General features: G+C 35.9%; 5 protein-coding genes across 6 annotated transcripts in view; 3 read left to right on the top strand and 2 right to left on the bottom strand.

The window, feature by feature from the left end:
• LOC115226546 (zinc finger protein 271-like) overlaps window positions 1-2,664 on the top strand; it is a 53,749-nt gene extending 51,085 nt beyond the window's left edge. The window contains exon 6 of one of the 2 annotated variants that reach the window (XM_036515238.1): window positions 1,887-2,664. In XM_036515238.1, coding sequence (XP_036371131.1) covers window positions 1,887-2,283 — 397 coding nt within the window. In that variant the 3' untranslated portion in view covers window positions 2,284-2,664. Of the gene's footprint in view, window positions 1-1,484; window positions 1,504-1,886 lie in introns of those variants that run through there. The other variant, XM_036515239.1, reaches the window with a different exon arrangement.
• Window positions 1-20,457, top strand: part of LOC115226337 (zinc finger protein 271-like) — a 478,512-nt gene that overhangs the window by 43,746 nt on the left and 414,309 nt on the right. The window lies entirely within an intron of this gene.
• The window catches only part of LOC115226522 (gastrula zinc finger protein XlCGF17.1-like), a 371,227-nt gene that overhangs the window by 185,895 nt on the left and 164,875 nt on the right, over window positions 1-20,457 (bottom strand). The window lies entirely within an intron of this gene.
• The window catches only part of LOC118768553 (zinc finger protein 239-like), a 225,563-nt gene continuing 205,758 nt past the window's right edge, over window positions 653-20,457 (top strand). Inside the window, exon 1 of the mRNA XM_036515321.1 lies at window positions 653-957. The gene's annotated coding sequence lies outside the window, so the exon portion shown is untranslated. The remainder of the gene's footprint in view (window positions 958-20,457) is intronic.
• Window positions 5,572-20,457, bottom strand: part of LOC115226391 (zinc finger protein 271-like) — a 44,686-nt gene continuing 29,800 nt past the window's right edge. The window contains exon 6 of the mRNA XM_036515235.1: window positions 5,572-6,686. Coding sequence (XP_036371128.1) covers window positions 5,902-6,686 — 785 coding nt within the window. The 3' untranslated portion in view covers window positions 5,572-5,901. The remainder of the gene's footprint in view (window positions 6,687-20,457) is intronic.

The following is a 20,457-nucleotide window of genomic DNA, read 5'->3' as shown; positions in this document are numbered from 1 at the left end:
TTGGCTGCTATTTCTAGCTATGGAAGAGAGATGTCCATGATTTGTACTAGATTTGGCTGCTATTTCTAGCTATTTGTAAAAGCACTTATCCATGCTTGCTTGGCTCAGAATTCATAGAGGTAGAATTTTTATGGGCAGATGCCCTTCTTGTCACTAGTCCTCAAGCAAGGTAATATTTCACCATATCCTGACGTGTTTCCATGGAAGACTGGGATCACATGACATGTTGATGCTTATTTATATCTATCGCAGGATGTCAGACCAAGAACACACACACACACATATGCAACATGAGTCTTCTTTCAGTTTACCGAATACACTCAGACGGCTTTGATTTCACTGATGCTATTGTATGAGACACTGGCTGAAGGTACTGCACTGTGGGACTGAACCTGAAATCACTTTGCTCATGGGGTAAAATTACAGATTAACACCCGCATGATTTTCACTAAGAAAAAAAACAAAAAAAATTCGGATTTTTTGCGTGGAATCAAGTACTCTGACCTCCTAATATGCTGCAAATCCTATATTTTGGTTCGGAATTGGTCTGGAATTTTCACACAAAAAAGAACTGATTTTTTGCGTGGAATCTTTTTTTTTTTTTATTAGTGAAAATCGTGTGGGTATTAATCTGTAATTTTACCAATTGTGATCATAGCTCTCTGTGGCCTTAGATATTGAAAATCTAATCCTAGATATACAATGCTATTGAAAAAAACAGGATGTTCATGGATAGAATGTCTTTAACCATATGTATACTGGGCCACAACTGCTCTGCAGCTAAACAACGTCAGATTATATTTGTTAAGGGAGAAGATGGTTATTATTTGCTATTCTGCAGTTTAATCTAAATAATATTACACAATGTGAAGGTGTAGCTGTTGTTTACAAATATGTAAGCTACACACAAGATTCTGTGATGTAAATTTTAATACATTAAAAAGTTCAGTTGTTCGGGTAAATGCTTATTTCTAAAGTTTATCTCTGTAGAAATGTTGTAAATTTTCCACTGTTGAATCTGTATTTTGAAAGCAGCTTCTTTATCTTACACTGTTGTTTCTTTATTATTTCAGATGACATTGGTATAACAGAATATTCTCAATATTTATCATGTTGTGAAACTGAAAGAAAATTATGTACAAAGCAGATAAATAACAGTGTTTCAATAAATCTGTTGCCGATTTCTGTGAAGTATTTGTTCTAATATCATTAACAAAAGTTCTGCACATCTGACTGGAGTGTTGAAGAGATGAGTTTGTGTGCTGAGCAGACTTGGATAGATTTACTAGAGAAGGAAAACAGTGGAAAGTCCAACAGAAGTGGAAATATTTCTAAAATTAAACAAGGAAATATTTATATTTAATATATTTATATTGTGATTTGAGGAAAATAATAATGGAAAAGAGTGAGAAAATTACAGAAATACATTCAGAAGAAAAACCACATCACTGTGATGTCTGTGGTAAATCATTCTCTGATAATAGTGACTTAACTAAACACAAATGTATTCAGTCAGGAATGAAACCATATCAGTGTGATATCTGTGGTCAATTATTCATTTCAAGTGGTAAATTAACTGCACACATGCGTATTCATACAGGAGAGAAACCCTATCATTGTGATATCTGTGGTAAATCTTTCATCCGCAATAATGACATGACTAGACACAAACGTATTCATACAGGTGAGAAGTCATATCATTGTGATATCTGTGGTAAATCGTTCATTGAAAGTAGTAACTTAAATGCACACAAGCGTATTCATACAGGAGATAAGCCATATAACTGCGATATCTGTGGTAAATCTTTCTTTCGCAGGAATGACTTAAGAAGACATACACGTATTCACACAGGCATGAAACCATATCAGTGTGATATCTGCGATAAATCATTCACTGAAAGTAGTAAATTAACTGCACACAAGCGTATTCATACAGGAGAGCAGCCATATCATTGTGATATCTGTGGTAAATCGTTCACTAAAAGCAGTAATTTAGCTGCACACAAGCGTATTCACACAGGAGATAAGCCATATAACTGCGATATCTGTGGTAAATTTTTCTTTCGCAGGAATGACTTAAGAAGACATACACGTATTCACACAGGCATGAAACCATATCAGTGTGATATCTGCGATAAATCATTCACTGAAAGTAGTAAATTAACTGCACACAAGCGTATTCATACAGGAGAGAAGCCTTATCAGTGTGATATCTGTGGTAAATCATTCACTAAAAGCAGTAACTTAACTGCACACGTAGGCATTCATACAAGAGAGAAGTGATAATTGTGGTTAATCCATCCCTCATAACAGTTCCTTAACAGCACATAAATGTACTCATACAGGAGAGAAGCCATATTATTGTGATATCTGTGGTAAATCCTTCCCTGATAATAGTACTTAACTAAACACAAACGTTTTCATTCAGGAGAGAGACCATATCATTGTGAGATATGTGGTAAATCATTCTCTCAAAGAGAGAAGCCATATTATTGTGATGTCTGAAAGCAGTAATTTAACAAGACATGTACGTCTTCATAGAGAAGAGAAAAGAAAAGACTAATTTCTAATTGTTTCTTCTGTTCTTTTTCTTAATATTCCTGTTTTTCATGTAATGGTAATGGTAATTACAATTCTGAAAATAAAGAATTTCCAAAAATTCCAGTTTTTTTATTTTATCATTCATACCTTTTCACACAAGCCCCACTTCCATGCTCTTTTCATTTCCCATGATGTAGGGACCTCTATAGTGTGTGATTGTCGCATAGACCAGGACAGAGAAAGTTGTCATGGTGATACCTGCTCAGAGGCTTACATAAGGTTAACAGAAAGTATATGGAGTGGAGTGTATGAGCTTCACACAAGTGTACGAGAGGTTCAGACGTTTCCAAGATTGCCAAAAAAAATGTTGATATTGAGAAATGTAGTAGAAGACCTGCAATCAGCAAAATTTAGAAAAACATTGCAGCTGTGAGGGGAAATTGACAAATCCGTGAGTAATTAGAGAATGTGCCTTGTCAGGTACGTCTTCAGATACCTGATCAAAAATGCACCGGGCTGGTGACATTAGGAGAAAATCAGACATTGAGACAGATCCAGGTGGTTTCTATGAACGTTTTTAGGCCCAGGATGAGCCAGAAGCAAAGAGACAATCCATGCAATGGAAAAATCCTTCACACGTGCTCAGAAGAAGGCCAAGGTTGTTTTCATTGCAGGGAAGGTGATGGCCTCAGTTTTTTGGTGGAGGAAGTACTGATGAATAACACACAAGGCAACTTAAAGTTCCTTTAAGACAATCTACTGCGGGGGTCCCAGCCAAACTAAGGGTGACATGGTGTTGACACTGTGAAGTAGACAGAGTGATAAAATAAGAAAGACTGGAAATATAGCAGCAACAGGAAAATATAGTAATCAAGTCAGTTTAATTAGTCTTACTAATCACTGGCTCCCTCGTAATTTCATTAAATGTTATTCACTCTAAATGTACAGTCACTGAATGTCTACAAGGATTCTATGGTGTGCTGCTTTACGTGACAGTAATTAATTCAGTTTAATTTACCTTGTAGTCACTTTTGTAAAGTGCTAATTTATTTTCAAATTCTGTTTTGGACCTAACTACAGTTTAGTGCTCCACCCATGACTTTGTTTCCTCATAACTCTCTTTGAAACTGACCACATTTTTAAATAACATTTTGCAGAAATGTTTTCAGTGGTGTAGAATACATAACGTTTATATTTCAAAAATCTTTATATATAAAAGTAAGGTTGTGTGTCTGTCTCCTACGATTTAGATTCCTAACTACTCCCACATTTTGCGGTGCAGTTTAAGCAAAACCGTGTATCTTATAGTCGTGGTTCATATTGAGCCCTTCTGGGTATTAGCGCGCGTCTACGATGAGTCTACGATTTAAAAAAAAATTTACCATAATTTTTTTCCATTTTAGTGCATTTTTTTGGCTATAACTCTCTAAAAATGCTTATATAGTTATTTCCCTTACAAACCCGAGCAAACTGTGAAAACCTGAAGTTATGGAAATTGAAGATAATGAAACTGAGCAACAGATTCATTATATAGGCCTCTGGGTCTATATAATGTATATAGGCCTCTGGAGGCACCCTGGGCCTATACACATTATATAGGCCCCTGAGCGTATATACACTATTTAGGCCCCTGGGATTATATATATAGTGTATATAAGGACAAGGGCCTGTATAGTCTAGGCCACCAGGTCCACTATACACTATAGGCACCCTGTGCCTGTATTCTTTATATAGGCCCCTGGGTCTATTTACACTATATAGTCCCTGAGCCTATGTGACGTATATAGGGAAAGGGGCCTGTATAGTTTATATAGGTATGCAGTGCCTGTATGCACTATAGGCCCCCTGGGCCTATATATAGTGTAGATAGGGACAAGTGCCTGTATAGTGCTGGCCACCTGGTCAACTATACACTATAAGACCACTGGGCCAGTACATATTATAGAGGTCCCTGAGTCTATATACACTGTATAGGCCTCTGGGCCTATATACACTTTATAGTGTATATTAGCCCAGCATGCCTGTATAGCCTATATAGACTCTGAAAAAAAATTGGACTTATATTGCAAGTTCTATATACACTGTATAGTGTATATTGGCCCAGGATGCCTGATATAGGCAATAGCCTATATAGGCCCACCAGTGCCTATAATGACTGAGCCTATATAGCCTCTGATAAAAAAAACTGCGCCTATATTGCAACTTCTGCACTTGTATAGGATTCGTATGAAAATTTTCAAAATACTTTTAATTGATTTCCTGGAAATTTCTGAAAAAGTTTTCAAAGGAATATGATGAAAACTAGTAAAAATATATACGCCCACGGGTCCTTTTTAGGCTTTTTAGCGCCCACCCCACCCCAGTATCTATATGCTATATAGGCACAGGGTCCTATACAATCTATATAGGCCCATACTCGGCCTATATAGTTTATATTGGCCCCCATGGGTATAAATAGTTATATAGTCTCCTAAGCAAACCCTCGGAACACCTAGGCCTATATTGCAACTTCTGCACCTGTATAGGATTTTAACGAAAAATTTTGAAAAACGTTTCAAAGGAATTTGATGAAAATTTTGAAAAACGTTTCAAAGGAATTTGATGAAAATTTTGAAAAACCTTTCAAAGGAATTTGATGAAAATCTTCAAAACTTTCCAAAGTGTTCCATGAAAATTCTGAAAAAATTTTCAGAAGAGTTTGATAAATTTTGTTTCATGAAACTTTTTTCAAAATTTTCACTAAATTCCTTAGAAGAGTTTCTCAAAATTTTCATCAAATTCCTTAGGAAACGTTTTGAAAATTTTCCTCCAATTCCTTTGAGAAGTTTGTCCAAATTTTCACAAAAAACCTCTAAAATTTTTCAAAATTTTCATCATAGTAAATTGTGGAACTGGTATTCAACAAAGAACAATGTGTAGGGTTGAAGGAGGAGAAGTTTCAGTATAGGGGGCCCTACATCATGGGAAATGAAAAGAGCATGGAAGTGAGGCTTGTGTGAAAAGGTATGACTGACAAAATAAAAAAACTACAATTTTGGGAAATTCTTTATTTTCAGAATTGTAATTACCATTACATGAAAAACAGAAATATTAAGAAAAAGAAGTCAACAGAAGAAACAATTAGAAATTAGTCTTTTCCTTTCTCTTCTCTACGAAGACGTACATGTCTTGTTAAATTAATACTTTCAGACATCACAATAATATGGTTTCTCTCCTGTATTAGTACGTTTATGTCAAGTTACACTATAACTTTGAGAGAATGATTTACCACGTATATCACAATGATAAAGTTTCTCTCCTGTATGAGTACGTTTATGTGCAGTTAAGGAACTGTTATGAGGGAAGGATTAACCACAATTATCACTTCTCTCTTGTATGAATACCTATGTGTGCAGTTAAGTTACTGCTTTTAGTGAATGATTTACCACAGATATCACAATGGTATGGCTTCTCTCCTGTATGAATACGCTTGTGTGCAGTTAATTTACTACTTTCAGTGAATGATTTATCGCAGATATCACACTGATATGGTTTCATGCCTGTGTGAATACGTGTGTGTCTTCTTAAGTCATTCCTGCGAAAGAAAGATTTACCACAGATATCGCAGTTATATGGCTTCTCTCCCGTATGAATACGCTTGTGTACATTTAAGTTACTACTTTCAATGAATGATTTACCACAGATATCACACTGATATGACTTCTCACCTGTATGAATACGTTTGTGTTTAGTCATGTCATTATTGCGGATGAAAGATTTACCACAGATATCACAATGATATGGTTTCTCTCCTGTATGAATACGCTTGTGTGCAGTTAATTTACCACTTGAAATGAATGACTGACCACAGATATCACACTGATATGGTTTCATTCCTGTATGAATACGTCTGTGTCTAGTAATGTCACTACTGTAAGTGAAAGATTTTCCACAGATATCACAGTTATATGGCTTCTCTCCTGTATGGATACGTTTGTGTGCAGTTAATATACCACTTTCAATGAAAGATTTACCACAGATATCACAGTGATATGGCTTCTCTCCTGTATGAATACGTCTGTGTTTAGTTATGTCATTACTGCGGATGAAAGATTTTCCACAGATATCACAATGATATGGCTTCTCTCCTGTATGAATACGCTTGTGTGCAGTTAATAAACTACTTTCAAAGAATGATTTACTGCAGATATCACACTGATATGGTTTTTCTCCTGTATGAGTACGTTTGTGTGAAGTTACACTATAACTTTGAGAGAATGATTTACCACAGATATCACAGTGATATGGTCTCTCTCCTGAATGAATACGTTTGTGTATAGTTAAGTCATTATTTCGAGAGAATGATTTACCACAGATATCGCAGTTATATGGCTTCTCCCCAGTATGAACACGTACGTGTGCAGTTAAATGGCTACTGTCAGAAAATGATTTACCACATACATCACAATGACATGGCTTCTCTCCTGTATGAATACGCTTGTGGGCAGTTAATTTACCACTTTCAATGAATGCTTTACCACAGATATCACAATGGTACGGTTTCTCTCCTGTATGAATACGTCTGTGTTTAGTTAGAGCACCATTATCAGAGAATGATTTACCACAGATATCACAGCGAAAAGGCTTCTCTCCTGTATGAATACGTATGTGCGAAGTCAAGGTACTACTTTGAGTGAATGATTTACCACAGATGCCACAGTGATATGGCTTCTCTCCTGAATGAAGGCGTTTGTGTTTAGTTAAGTCACTATTTCGAGAGGCTGATTTACCACAGATATCACACTGATATAGTTTTTCTCCTGAATGAATACATTTGTGTTTAGTTAAGTCACTATTATCAGAGAATGATTTACCACAGACATCACAGTGATGTGGTTTTTCTTCTGAATGTATTTCTGTAATTTTCTCGCTCTTTTCCATAATTATTTTCCTCAAATCACAATATAAATATTTCCTTGTTTAATCTTAGAAATATTTCCACTTCTGTAGTTCTGTCCACTGTTTCCCTTCTCTAGTAAATCTATCCAAGTCTTATATAAATGTATCCAAGTCTGCTCAGCACACAAACTCATCTCCTCAACACTCCAGTCAGATGTGCAGAACTTTTGTTAATGATATTAGAACAAATACTTCACAGAAATCGATAACAGATTTATTGAAACACTGTTATTCATCTGCTTTGTACATAATTTTCTTTCAGTTTCAAAAGATGATAAATATTGAGAATATTCTGTTATACCAATGTCATCTGAAATAATAAAGAAACAACAGTGTAAGATAAAGAAGCTGCTTTCAAAATACAGATTCAAGAGTGGAAAATTTACAACATTTCTACAGAGATAAACTTTAGAAATAAGCATTTACCCGAACAACTGAACTTTTTAATGTATTAAAATTTACATCACAGAATCTTTTGTGTAGCTTACATATTTGTAAACAACAGCTACACCTTCACATTGTGTAATATTATTTAGATTAAACTGCAGAATAGCAAATAATAACATCCATAGCTAGAAATAGCAGCCAAATCTCGCACAAAACAAAGACATCTCTCTTCCATAGCTAGAAATAGCAGCCAAATCTTGCATAAATCATGGACATCTCTCTTCCATAGCTAGAAATAGCAGCCAAATCTTGCATAAATAATGGACATCTCTCTTCCATAGCTAGAAATAGCACCCAAATCTTGCATAAATCATGGACATCTCTCTTCCATAGCTAGAAATAGCACCCAAATCTTGCATAAATCATGGACATCTCTCTTCCATAGCTAGAAATAGCAGCCAAATCTTGCATAAATCATGGTCATCTCTCTTCCATAGCTAGAAAGAGCAGCCAAATCTTGCATAAATCATGGACATCTCTCTTCCATAGCTAGAAATAGCAGCCAAATCTTGCATAAATCATGGACATCTCTCTTCCATAGCTAGAAATAGCAGCCAAATCTTGCATAAATCATGGACATCACTCTTCCATAGCTAGAAATAGCAGCCAAATCTTGCATAAATCATGGACATCTCTCTTCCATAGCTAGAAATAGCAGCCAAATCTTGCATAAATCATGGACATCACTCTTCCATAAAAGACAGAAGAGACACAAGAGCACTGTACACAATTATTATTATTATTAATCAAACATGTCAGAAACCGAAAGTCTCATATATTTAAGATAAAAGATTGAATATTTTCGTTGATGAATACTTACGTGAATGCTTGATATGGACAGCGTTACTATAAACGGTGTTTATGTTGGTTGAGAAATGAATTAAAAGACGAAGAAGAGAAATTCAGGCGAAGGACATTTCTCATCCGATGCCAAGAAACGGAGGTACGAGTATTGCGCATGCGTATTCTTTCATATATAATACTTTGAGGGGATAAGACTTGTTATCTCCCTTTACGTCTTGTGATAGAAAGTATTTCTCTGTACTTATTGCATCTGATTAAATGGTAAATTGGGGATCGATATGGATTTTGGGAAATATCCAAATGTAATTTCTACTTTACTTCTTATTTTAGAGGAGCATCCGAAAAGAAACATTTTGGCGGTCAAACTAAAGCGTTTGACCCTGTCACACAAAACAAAAAGATTCTTTTTATCTGGTGGAAATGTAGGGGCCTACTATCTCTAAATTAAAATATATTTCTTCATTGAGAATAATTATGCCGGAATTTGGATCTTTTCCTTTTGAACGGCAGTTTTCAACGCAATTTCTAGTTAACTAAACACTTTTAAACCTCGTATACTGGTAGAATGTGTCAAAATAAAACATTTTTTTCTCTTGGCTTTCTTGAGAAAATTGTCGTTTGTAAGTTTAACGTAGTTTAATTTTTCGAATTTTAACCAACTCTATTGCCTCTATTGAGCTAAAATCAAAGATCCCGGAATTTTTATTCCCTAAAAAAATAATATTTAAATATTATATATATATATATATATCTGTGTGTGTGTGTGTAAATATATACTTATGCATGAATGTGTCTGTATATATATTCATGTCTACATGTGTGCTTTTTATTTGCACAGTAAAGATGTCTTCTAGAAATTTAACCCAGAGATGCTATAATGAGACGCACTCAATACGGGTAACGTAAAGACCGACGTGAAACATCAAGGGAGGTAACAAGCGTGAGCTAATGGAAACATCGAGTCCAAAAACGCGCATGCGCACCATGCGTCCATCTCTTTCCATTTTAGCATCGAATTATTTATGTCCATTGCTTGAATTTATGAATACATTTATAATATTTTGTAAACAACACTATCCTTTATAAAACATTGCTGTAAGTATTAAACAAGGAAAATATTCAGTCTTTTTAATTCTGTAGACTTTCGATATTTGACGACTCGATTCTTTGTGTTTTTTCTATCTTTTATGAATGAATGATGTCTATGATTTGCGCGGGATTTGGCTGCTATTTCTAGCTATGGAAGAGAGGTGTCTATGAATTCTGCGAGATTTGGCTGCTATTTCTAGCTATGGAAGAGAGGTGTCTATGATTTGTGCGAGATTTGGCTGCTATTTCTAGCTATGGAAGAGAGGTGTCTATGATTTGTGCGAAATTTGGCTGCTATTTCTAGCTATGGAAGAGAGGTGTCTATGATTTGTGCGAGATTTGGCTGCTATTTCTAGCTATGGAAGAGAGGTGTCTATGATTTGTGCGAGATTTGGCTGCTATTTCTAGCTATGGAAGAGTGATGTCGTCAAAAAAAAAAAAAATAGTGCAACGGGTGTTAAAAAATGGGGAGCAGGGAACGAAAATGAAAGCAAAAATGCGTGGAAAGCAACGGCAGGATGGGGAGAGGACTTCGGAAAATTCACAAGATCCGAGTTTTTCCCTAATAACTTTTAGGAAAATGGTTTTATTTTTTTTAAATGAAATTTTATATGAATACCTTTCAAACGCCATACATTACGATTATAACGAAATTTATGGGTAAAATCTTTTCCTAGGGGTGGGGAGAGGACTTCGGTAGAATTTATCTCCTTTCATAAAAGGGGTTAATTTTGTATTTTCGTTTTATTATCATCATCATCATTATTTATTTTTTTTTGTATTATAAATTCAGAATTGATTTTCCAACTAAGGAATAAATTGTATCTCAATTGAAGAATAAATTGAATTTAGAATCACAAATTTCTATACAACATATTTTGCTTTTTTCTTCCAAAATATACAAAATTTCATTTGCGGACAACACCAGGTGTCTCTGCTAGTAAATTAAAATGTTCAGTTGTGAGGTAGATGTTTATTTCTACAGTTCCTCTCTACAGACGTGTTGTAGATTTTCCACTGTTGAATCTGTATTTATAAAGTAACCTCTATATCTTTCACTGTTGTTTCTTTATTATTTCAGAATATCAGATGACGTTTGGGATACCAAGAGATATATGCTCCTTATCTATCATCTTTTGAAGACTGAAGAAAAATGTTGTACTGAAGTGATATATAACACTGTTTCTATAAATCTTTGGCAGAATTACTGTGAAATATTTCCTCTGAACTGTGATTATTAGCAAAATGTGTACACTGATTGTAGTGTCTACAAGATGAGATTGTGTAAACTAAACTTGAATAAATTTACAAGAGTTCTTAGACAAAGGTAACACTAGATAAAAATACAGCAGTATGTATAATTGTAAAGAATAAAGTACAAGAACAAAAGCAAGAAATATATATGCATTGTGATTTGAGAAGGTAAATAATGGAAAAGATCGAGAAATCTGAGGAAATGATTTTTCCTGAAGGTACGATAAAAGAGAAAAGTAAATTGTCATACAACTGTGATATCTGTAAAAAGTCCTTCTCTCAAAAAGGTAACCTGAATACTCACAAACGTATTCATACTAGGGAGAAGCCATATCATTGTGATATTTGTGGTAAATCATTCACTGGAAGTATTGACTTAACTAGGCATGTACGCATTCATACAGGTGAAAAACCATATCATTGTGATATCTGTGGTAAATCCTTCTCTCAAAGTGTTGTCTTAACTACACACAAACGTATTCATACAGGAGAGAAGCCATATCACTGTGATATCTGTGGTAAATCATTCTCCCGAAGTTACCATGTCACTTCTCACAAACGTGTTCATTCAGGAGAGAAGCCCTATTGTTGTGATATCTGTGGTAATTCATTCTCTGAAAGTAGTGTCTTAACTAAACACAAGCGTATTCATACAGGAGAGGAGTCATATCGCTGTGATATCTGTGGTAAATCATTCTCTCTAAGTAACCACTTAGCTGATCACAAAAGTATTCATACAGAGGAAAAGAGATATCTCTGTCACATCTGTGGTAAATCATTCTCTGTAAGTAATCACTTGGCTGATCATAAGAGGGGTCACACTGGAGAGAAGAGGTATCTCTGCGACATCTGTGGTAAATCATTCTCTGAACGTAGTGCATTAACTAGACACAGCCGTATTCACACAGGGGAGAAGCCGTTTCATTGTGATATCTGTGGTAAATCATTCTGCAGAAGTAGTGACTTTACAAAACACAAACGTATTCATTCAGGAGAGAAACCATATCACTGTGATATCTGTAATAAATCATTCTCTCAAGGTAATAACTTAGCTAAACACATATATATTCATACAGGAGAGAAGTCATATCACTGTGATATCTGTGCTAAATCATTCTCCACAAGTAGTGCCTTGACTTCTCACAAACGTGTTCACACAGGGGAAAAACCATATCACTGTGATATCTGTGGTAAATTATTCTCTCAAAACAGTGACTTAACTAAACACAGACGTATTCATACAAGATAAAAGCCATCCCATTGTGATATCAATGGCACATCATTCTCTGGAAGTCTTCAATTAGCTAAATGCAAACATATTCTTAGAGGAGAGAAACCATGTCACTGATGTATGTGGTAAATCTTTCACTGAAAGTAGCCACTGATGCAGACATGTATATATTCATATACAAGTATAACTATATCAATGTAAAATTTCATAGCAACAACGAATATTTTGACCTTTACCTATAGTGTGAATAGCCTTGTGGGTTTTAATCTCAGCAATAACTGACACGTTGAGGCACTGTATTTTTAGCTGTCATTTTCAGCTGGTTGACCCTTCTTGATGCAACTCACTTTAGATATCTCCTATAGCATACAGTGATATTGATTTTAGTTAAAATTCCTCTATAAGATAAAAAATTGCTCATCTGTATCAATATGTATTCATATAAAGAAGGAGATACAACAGTGTGTGGCAACTGCCTCCCAATACTACATTTTATTTCACAACAACTATATTTTCACAGGTGAGATAATTTATGTCTGGGATATTTTTAATAAAGGCAATTTCTTCTCGCTTTTGAATTCGTATTGATCTGAAACTATGTTGAAACTAATATTGTTATATTTGGGAAAAGCTATAATTAATAAAGTCTAATACATGTTTGTTTGTTTGTTTTTTCATTTATTCTTTTTTTTTTAAGCAGTTGATGTTTGCGTCCCACAAAATATTTTTCATCACACTGATCTGTAGCTTTCTGAATGGTGTGGTGACAAAGTTTCTCTCACCTTTCGTCATCTGACTCCAGATCATTTCCTCCATTACAGCAAAACCCCTGTTTCTGTCTCTGCCTCTCGGTTACACTCTAACCTTTCATCCTCTGACACAAGTTCCCTCTTCAAATGCCCCTGCCCCTCTCAAAATTCCTTGTCTTGCAAGTTACTTGGTGATCCTGCCACTGCTGGTGTCACGTAAAAAGCATCCAGCCATAAAAACCCTGCCAAAACAGACATAGTAACCTGGAGTAGTCTTCTACCTGGCTGGCTTCTGTCACATGTTCTGCCCATGCATGCACTGAAAATGGATGTTAAGCGATATGATTATGATCACACCCACACACATAAAGAGATGACACTGGAAAATCTGAATGTTGTGTAAAGACTTCATTAGCTTACAATTGTTTGTGCTATAGATGTGGTGAACTCTTAGTTGCTCATCAGATAACATTTAGATTTTCCAGTGTCATTTCTTTGTTTTCTGTTACTGCTCTACGCTCATATAACATTGTGTTCTGGACTTTTTGTATCTTGAGTTCTACTCCAGGTTATCAGTTTCACTATGTCTAAGCGAAATATTAAATCATTTGTATGTTTGTGCGTACATCGGTTTCCTACATATCACAGGCCTTCAATGGGAACTTGAGACGGACCGTCTCAAGTTCCCATTGAAGGCCTTGCAGCCTTGGTTTCTTCTGGGTCCTCTTTTCACTAACAAGTTCCTTACATAACATTTGTTTAGGGATCCTGCTATCCTTCTAATAAGGTGTCCAGTCCAACATAACCAGTGTTTGTGCACCATTGCCTCAATACTCAACATATCAGCTTTCCTCAGGACCTGTGTGTTTGGATTTTTTAAGGCCCTGCTAACATTCAGGATATGTCAATGCCTGTCATCACCACAGATGGAGGGAGCAGGTTAAGGAGGGGGTCAACACCTATGTGAGAGCACATATTCTGCATGAAGAATTTAAGCCTGCTGGTGTAGTGAATGGGGAAATCTTGGTTTCCAATGTTTGCAGTCGTGTATGCTTGTCAAGAGCAGGGCTCATTAGTCACCATTGGAGCTGCAAATGCAAAACATAAGTTAGTCCTAGAGCACAAAATGTTCCTAAAGGTCAGCAATAGTCTTCCTCAGTCACAAGTACACGACCATCATCATCATCATGCACGTATGTACATATATACAAGAGAGTGAAAAAAGAAAAGAAAGAGACAGCACATTTAAGAGTTAAATTTTTTATTTAAAAAAAACATTACAAGAACATAGCTTATCAGGCAAAGGCAACTGAATGCAGAGACTGAGGAAGGTCAAGATGCTTACTGGATATTGAGCTGCTATTGGTTAAGGAGGGTTGTGCAGCATTGTTGATAACAGTATTGATATATCAATGAGATAAGATAGAGATCCCAATCTAAAGATTATAGATCATGAGAATGGACAGGATGTTGGTGGCACTGTATGGTAGTATGGAGGCAAAAACTTAAGCAATACCAACTTTGCCTTTCATCCTTTTGGGGTTGATTAAATAAGTACCAGTTACGCACTGGGGTTGATATGATCGACTTAATACCTATGTCTGTCCTTGTTTGTCCCCTCTATGTTTAGCCCCTTGTGGGTAGTAAAGGAATAGATAGTGTGTGCGTTCACCTGCTGTATGAATGCATATGTGTGTGACCTGATGGCATCAGCTCAACTGTGTATATACGTGTTTGCTAGGGTGGGTATCAACTGTGTGAGTGCACATATGCAGGACTCTGTGTGTGTGTGTGTGTGTATACATGTGCATTAGTACCATCTGTGGGCGTGTGTCTATGCATACATGTCTGGGATGCATGAGTTTGTGTGCATACCAATGTCTGGTGTGTGTGAACATACTCATTTCTGTATTTGTAAGTGTATGTAAGAATGTGTGTATGTAAGAATCTGTGTGTGTGTATGTGTGCTTGTGTGCATCTGGCATTTGCATATGAGCATTCGTACCCCTAGCAACATGTCCCAACCACACAATCCAAGAAACACAGCTTGAGATATGCATTTGATATCCCTCATATTTCAATACTATTATCAACAACACCATGTGACCTGCCTTGACCAATCACATCCTAGTCTCCAGTAACCACTTTGGAATTCCTCTATCTCTGCATTTAATCATCTGAGCCTGACAAGCTAGGTTCCAACGATGAGCCTAAAAGACTTCATGGGGCCAAATCAGACCCTTTTTAAATAAAAATAATAAAAATCCTTTTTACTAAAGGCACAAGGCCTGAAATCTGGTGTGAGGGGACTAGTCAATTACATTGACCCCAGTGCATAACTGGTACTTGATTTATTGACTAGAAAAGATAAAGGCAAAGTCAACCTCAGCAAAATTTGAACTCAGAACATGAAGCCAAACGAAATTCCACCAAGTATTTTAATCTGCATGCTAACGTGTCTGCCATCTTGCCACCCAAATAATAATAATAATCCTTTCTGTTATTAGCATAAGACCTTGGGTTTTGGGGGAGGGAGCCAGTCGATTACATCATCCCTAGTGCATGACTGTTACTTCATGGACCCCAAAAGGTAGAAAGGCAAAGTCGACCTCGGTGGAATTTGAACTCAGAACATAAAAATGGATGAAATCCTACTGTTTTACCTGGTTTTTGATCTTAACTGATTGGAAGTGTTATCAATGTACGTAACTTTCAGAAAAATGTATATCTTACAAAGATGAGATTTTTTAAAATTAAACTTTGGGGTGATAAGTTTTTGAGGACTTACATTATGATTATCTTCATAAAGATTTAGGAAAACATTTTTCTAGAGGAGTTTCCAATCTTTCTCAACCCCCACCTCAGTTTTGTTATCATCAATTTCCATAAATTTGGATTTTCACAATTTTTTAAAAATAATTGCGTGAAATAAAAACACTATGTATTCTAAACCTTAGCAAAGATTTTGCAGAAATTTCATTTAAAAATGTGATCAGTTTTAAAGAGAGCTATGAGGAAACAAAGTCATGGGTGGGGCACTAAACTGTAGTTATATCCAAAACAGAATTTACAAATAAATCAGTGATTACAAAATTAATTAAACTGAGATAATTACTGTCTTATGAATCTATTTTATAGACAAAAATCAGCAAACCTTAAAAACATTGCAGGCATTCAGGGATACCTCACATGTAGAATACTTTAAAAAACAATGAGGGAACCAGTGGTTAGTACGACTAATTAAACTGACTTAATTACTATTTCTCTGTTGTCCCCATATTTCCAGTCTTTCTAATTTTATCACACTGTCGTCTACCTCACAGTTCCAACACTATGTCCCCCTGGCAGGGACTTTGCACCAGCCACATATTTGGTCTATAGCCCCTCAGTAGATTGTTCCCTAGGAACTTCCAGTTGTCATATATGCTATACATCTCTATCTCCTCCACCATCAAATGCTTCGACTAGAACATCTCATTTCTACAAAGACTCACAAGGAATAAATATCATCATCATCATCATCATTTAGCGTCCGCTTTCCATGCTGGCATGGGTTGGACGGTTCAACTGGGGTCTGGGAAGCAAGAAGGCTGCACCAGGCCCAGTCTGATCTGGCAATGTTTCTACAGCTGGATGCCCTTCCTAACACCAACCACTCCATGAGTGTAGTGGGTGCTTTTTACGTGCCAGGCGAGGCTGGCAATGGCCACAATTGGATTGGTGCTATTTACGTGCCACCGGCACGGGGGCCAGGCGAGGCTGGCAAATGGCCACGATCGGATTGGTGCTTTTTACGTGCCACCAGCACGGGGGCCAGGCGAAGCTGGCAAATGGCCATGATCGGATGGTGCTTTTTACGTGCCACCGGCACTGGTATCACAGCTATATATATATATATGGATATTCTGAAAAAAATTCATTCATGAGGAGTCACGATGAGTAAAACCTATACATTCACTCACTGGTTGTTGGTTGTCTATATTTCACTTCTTTTTCTCAGTAACTGATGCTTAGGATCCCAGAAAATATTTTCTTATTTAACATTGAGAAAGCAAGAGATTGGTTTCAAAAAATAGTTTCACATAAAAATTCTTGTAACAAGGCGCAGGAGTGGCTGTGTGGCAAGTAGCTTGCTAACCAACCACATGGTTCCGGGTTCAGTCCCACTGCGTGGCATCTTGGGCAAGTGTCTTCTGCTATAGCCTCGGGCCGACCAATGCCTTGTGAGTGGATTTGGTAGACGGAAACTGAAAGAAGCCTGTCGTATATATGTGTGTATATATATATATGTATGTGTGTAAATGTTTGTGTGTCTGTTTGTCCCTCTAGCATTGCTTGACAACCGATGCTGGTGTGTTTACGTCCCCGTCACTTAGCGGTTCGGCAAAAGACACCAATAGAATAAGTACTGGGCTTACAAAAGAATAAGTCGCGGGATCGATTTGCTCGACTAAAGCCGGTGCTCCAGCATGGCTGCAGTCAAATGACTGAAACAAGTAAAAGAGTAAAGAGTAACATATTCAAAGTTTGGGAGAAATTACTTTTATTAAAAATATCACAGAGGTAAACTATCTCATCAATAGAGATATAGCTGTAGAGATAAAAACTATAGTGTTGGTAGGTTGTTATAAAACTTCTTCCTTATATAAAAACATTTGCAGTTATAGATGTTTCCATTTTTGTTTTCCATAAAAGAAATTTTTAAAGTAAACCATATTCTGGCATACAGTAAGAGGTAAGTAAAGGGGTTGGCATCAGTAAATGTCAAACCTAAAAAGTGGGTGATATATCTAGTGGATTAGTTACTTGTATAGCAAAATGCACAAGGTTACCCTTACATCAGATGATGCCTAAAATGTTTGTTATTGTTGTTATAAGTTTTGACATTGATATAGTTGCACTTACATATGTGTAGATGTATGTTTATTTAACTTATGACTTTCAGAGAAAGATTTACCACAAATGTCACTGTGATATGCCTTCTATCCCGTATGAATACGTCTGTGTTTAGTTAAGTTACTACTTGCAGAGAATGATTTACCACAGATATCACAGTGATGTGGCTTCTCTCCTGTATGAATACGTTTGTGAGAAGTCAAGTTACAACTTTGCGAGAATGATTTATCACAAATATCACAGTGAAATGGCTTTTCGCCTGAATGAATACGTTTATGTTTAGTAAAGTCGCCACTCCCAGAGAATGATTTACCACAAATATCACAGTGAAATGGCTTCTCTCCAGAATGATCACGTTTGTGTTTAGTAAAGTTACTACTTCCAGAGAATGATTTACCACAAATATTACAATGAAATGGTTTCTCTCCTGTATGAATACGTATGTGTCTAGTTAATGTACCAAATTTGTAAAATGATTTACCACAGATATCACAGAGATATTGCCTCTCCCCTGTATGAAAACTTTTGTGCTCAGCTAAGTAACTACTTACAGAGAATGATTTACCACAGACATCACAATGATATGGTTTTTCTGCTGTATGAATACGCTTGTGTTTAGTTAACGTAGTACCATCAGAGAATGATTTACCACAGACATCACAGTGAAATGGCTTCTCTCCTGTATGAATATGTTTGTGTCTAGTTAAGTGACAACTAACAGAGAATGATTTACCACAGACATCACAGTGATATGGCTTCTCTGCTGTATGAATACGCTTGTGTTTAGTTAACGTACTACCATCAGAGAATGATTTACCACAGACATCACAATAATATGGTTTCTCTCCTGAATGAATGCGTTTGTGAGAAGTCAATTGATAACTTCGAGAGAATGATTTACCACAGATATCACAGTGATATGGCTTCTCTCCCGTATGAACACGTTTGTGTTTAGTTAAGACAGCACTTTGAGAGAATGATTTACCACAGATATCACAATGATATGGCTTCTCCCCTGTATGAATGCGAATGTGCTTATTTAAGTCTATATTTTGAGAAAATGATTTGTCACAGATATGACACTGATATGGCTTCTCTCCTGTATGAATACGTATGTGTATTGTTAAGTTATTACTAACAGAGAAAGATTTACCACAGATAGCACAATGATATGGTTTCTCTCCTGAATGAAGACGTCTGTGTTTAGTTAAAGTACTACTAACAGTGAATGATTTGTCACAGATATCACACTGATATGGCTTCTCTCCTGTATGAATACGTTGGTGTTTAGTCAAGTTATCTTTTAGAGAGAATGTCTTTTCACAGATATCACAGTCATAGGATAATTTACTTCTCTCTTTTATCATGTCTTCAGGTAAAATCAATTCGGTATGTTTCTCACTTTTATCCATAATTTTTTTTTTCAAATCAATATATAATAATAATAATGATGATGATGATAAATATATAAATATATATACGCAAACATATATTTTTTATTTTGTTCTTATAGGTTATACCTTGCCAATATTTCAATCACTGTATTTCTGTCCAATGTTACCTTTGTCTCAGAACTTTTTTCTCAATTTATCCAAGTTTAATTTGCACACAAATTCGTTTTGTTGACACTGTAGTCAGAAATGCAAGGAACGTTCGATAATAATAACAGAGCATATATTGCACTGGAATGCCATGATAACTTTACAGAAATCGTATTATATATCTGCTTTCAATAGCATTTTCTTTGTCTTCAAAACACGATAAAAATTTTGAAATATCTTCAGTTACCCCAATGTCATTTGATATGTCCTGAAATAATAAAGAAACAACAGTGTAAGACACAGAAACTACTTAAAAATTACAGATTCAATACATATACAAATATCAGCATGAGAGATATACATATAGAGAGAAAGAGTGAGAGAGAATGTGGTAAATATATAGAAGGTGAAAGCTCGCAAAGAGAAAAGCATAAGAGACAGAGGTAGACAGATAAAGAGTTGTACGTAGATACATGCGACACACAATATTCCCTGTGATTGATCTGCATCACCTCATAACAAGACAGATGTGGGGAGCAGTTGTGTCGTTAAAATATATGAGGAAACAAAGTCGAAGACATAAAACATCTAACCCTTTCTCCCAACTATATTTTTTTCACAACAAATTCCAACATATTCGTAATCCACATTGTCTGAAAAGTATTTCTAGAAAATTTCATTACCAAAAATATCCATTTTTCCCGAAGTTATGACGAATCAAATTGCTAGTTGAGTGAGCACACATCGGTAGTTATATCAAGAAACATTCGATAAATAATAATAATAAAGTATTGGTTTCTCAACATTTCAGCGGTTGGGGTGTATTTGAGAATATTTCTCAAAACACGACAAACACGGCAACGATGGAGAGTGTAGCTTCCGTAGCTAGAAATAGCAGCCAAATCTCGCACAAATAATAGACATCTCTCATCCATAGCTAGAAATAGCAGCCAGATATCGCACTAAT

Source organism: Octopus sinensis, linkage group LG30 (assembly GCF_006345805.1).
Source record: "Octopus sinensis linkage group LG30, ASM634580v1, whole genome shotgun sequence".
NCBI classification, from domain to species: domain Eukaryota; kingdom Metazoa; phylum Mollusca; class Cephalopoda; order Octopoda; family Octopodidae; genus Octopus; species Octopus sinensis.
The sequence above is the reverse complement of the archived record's forward strand: the minus strand, read 5'-3'. Positions and strand labels throughout refer to the sequence as shown.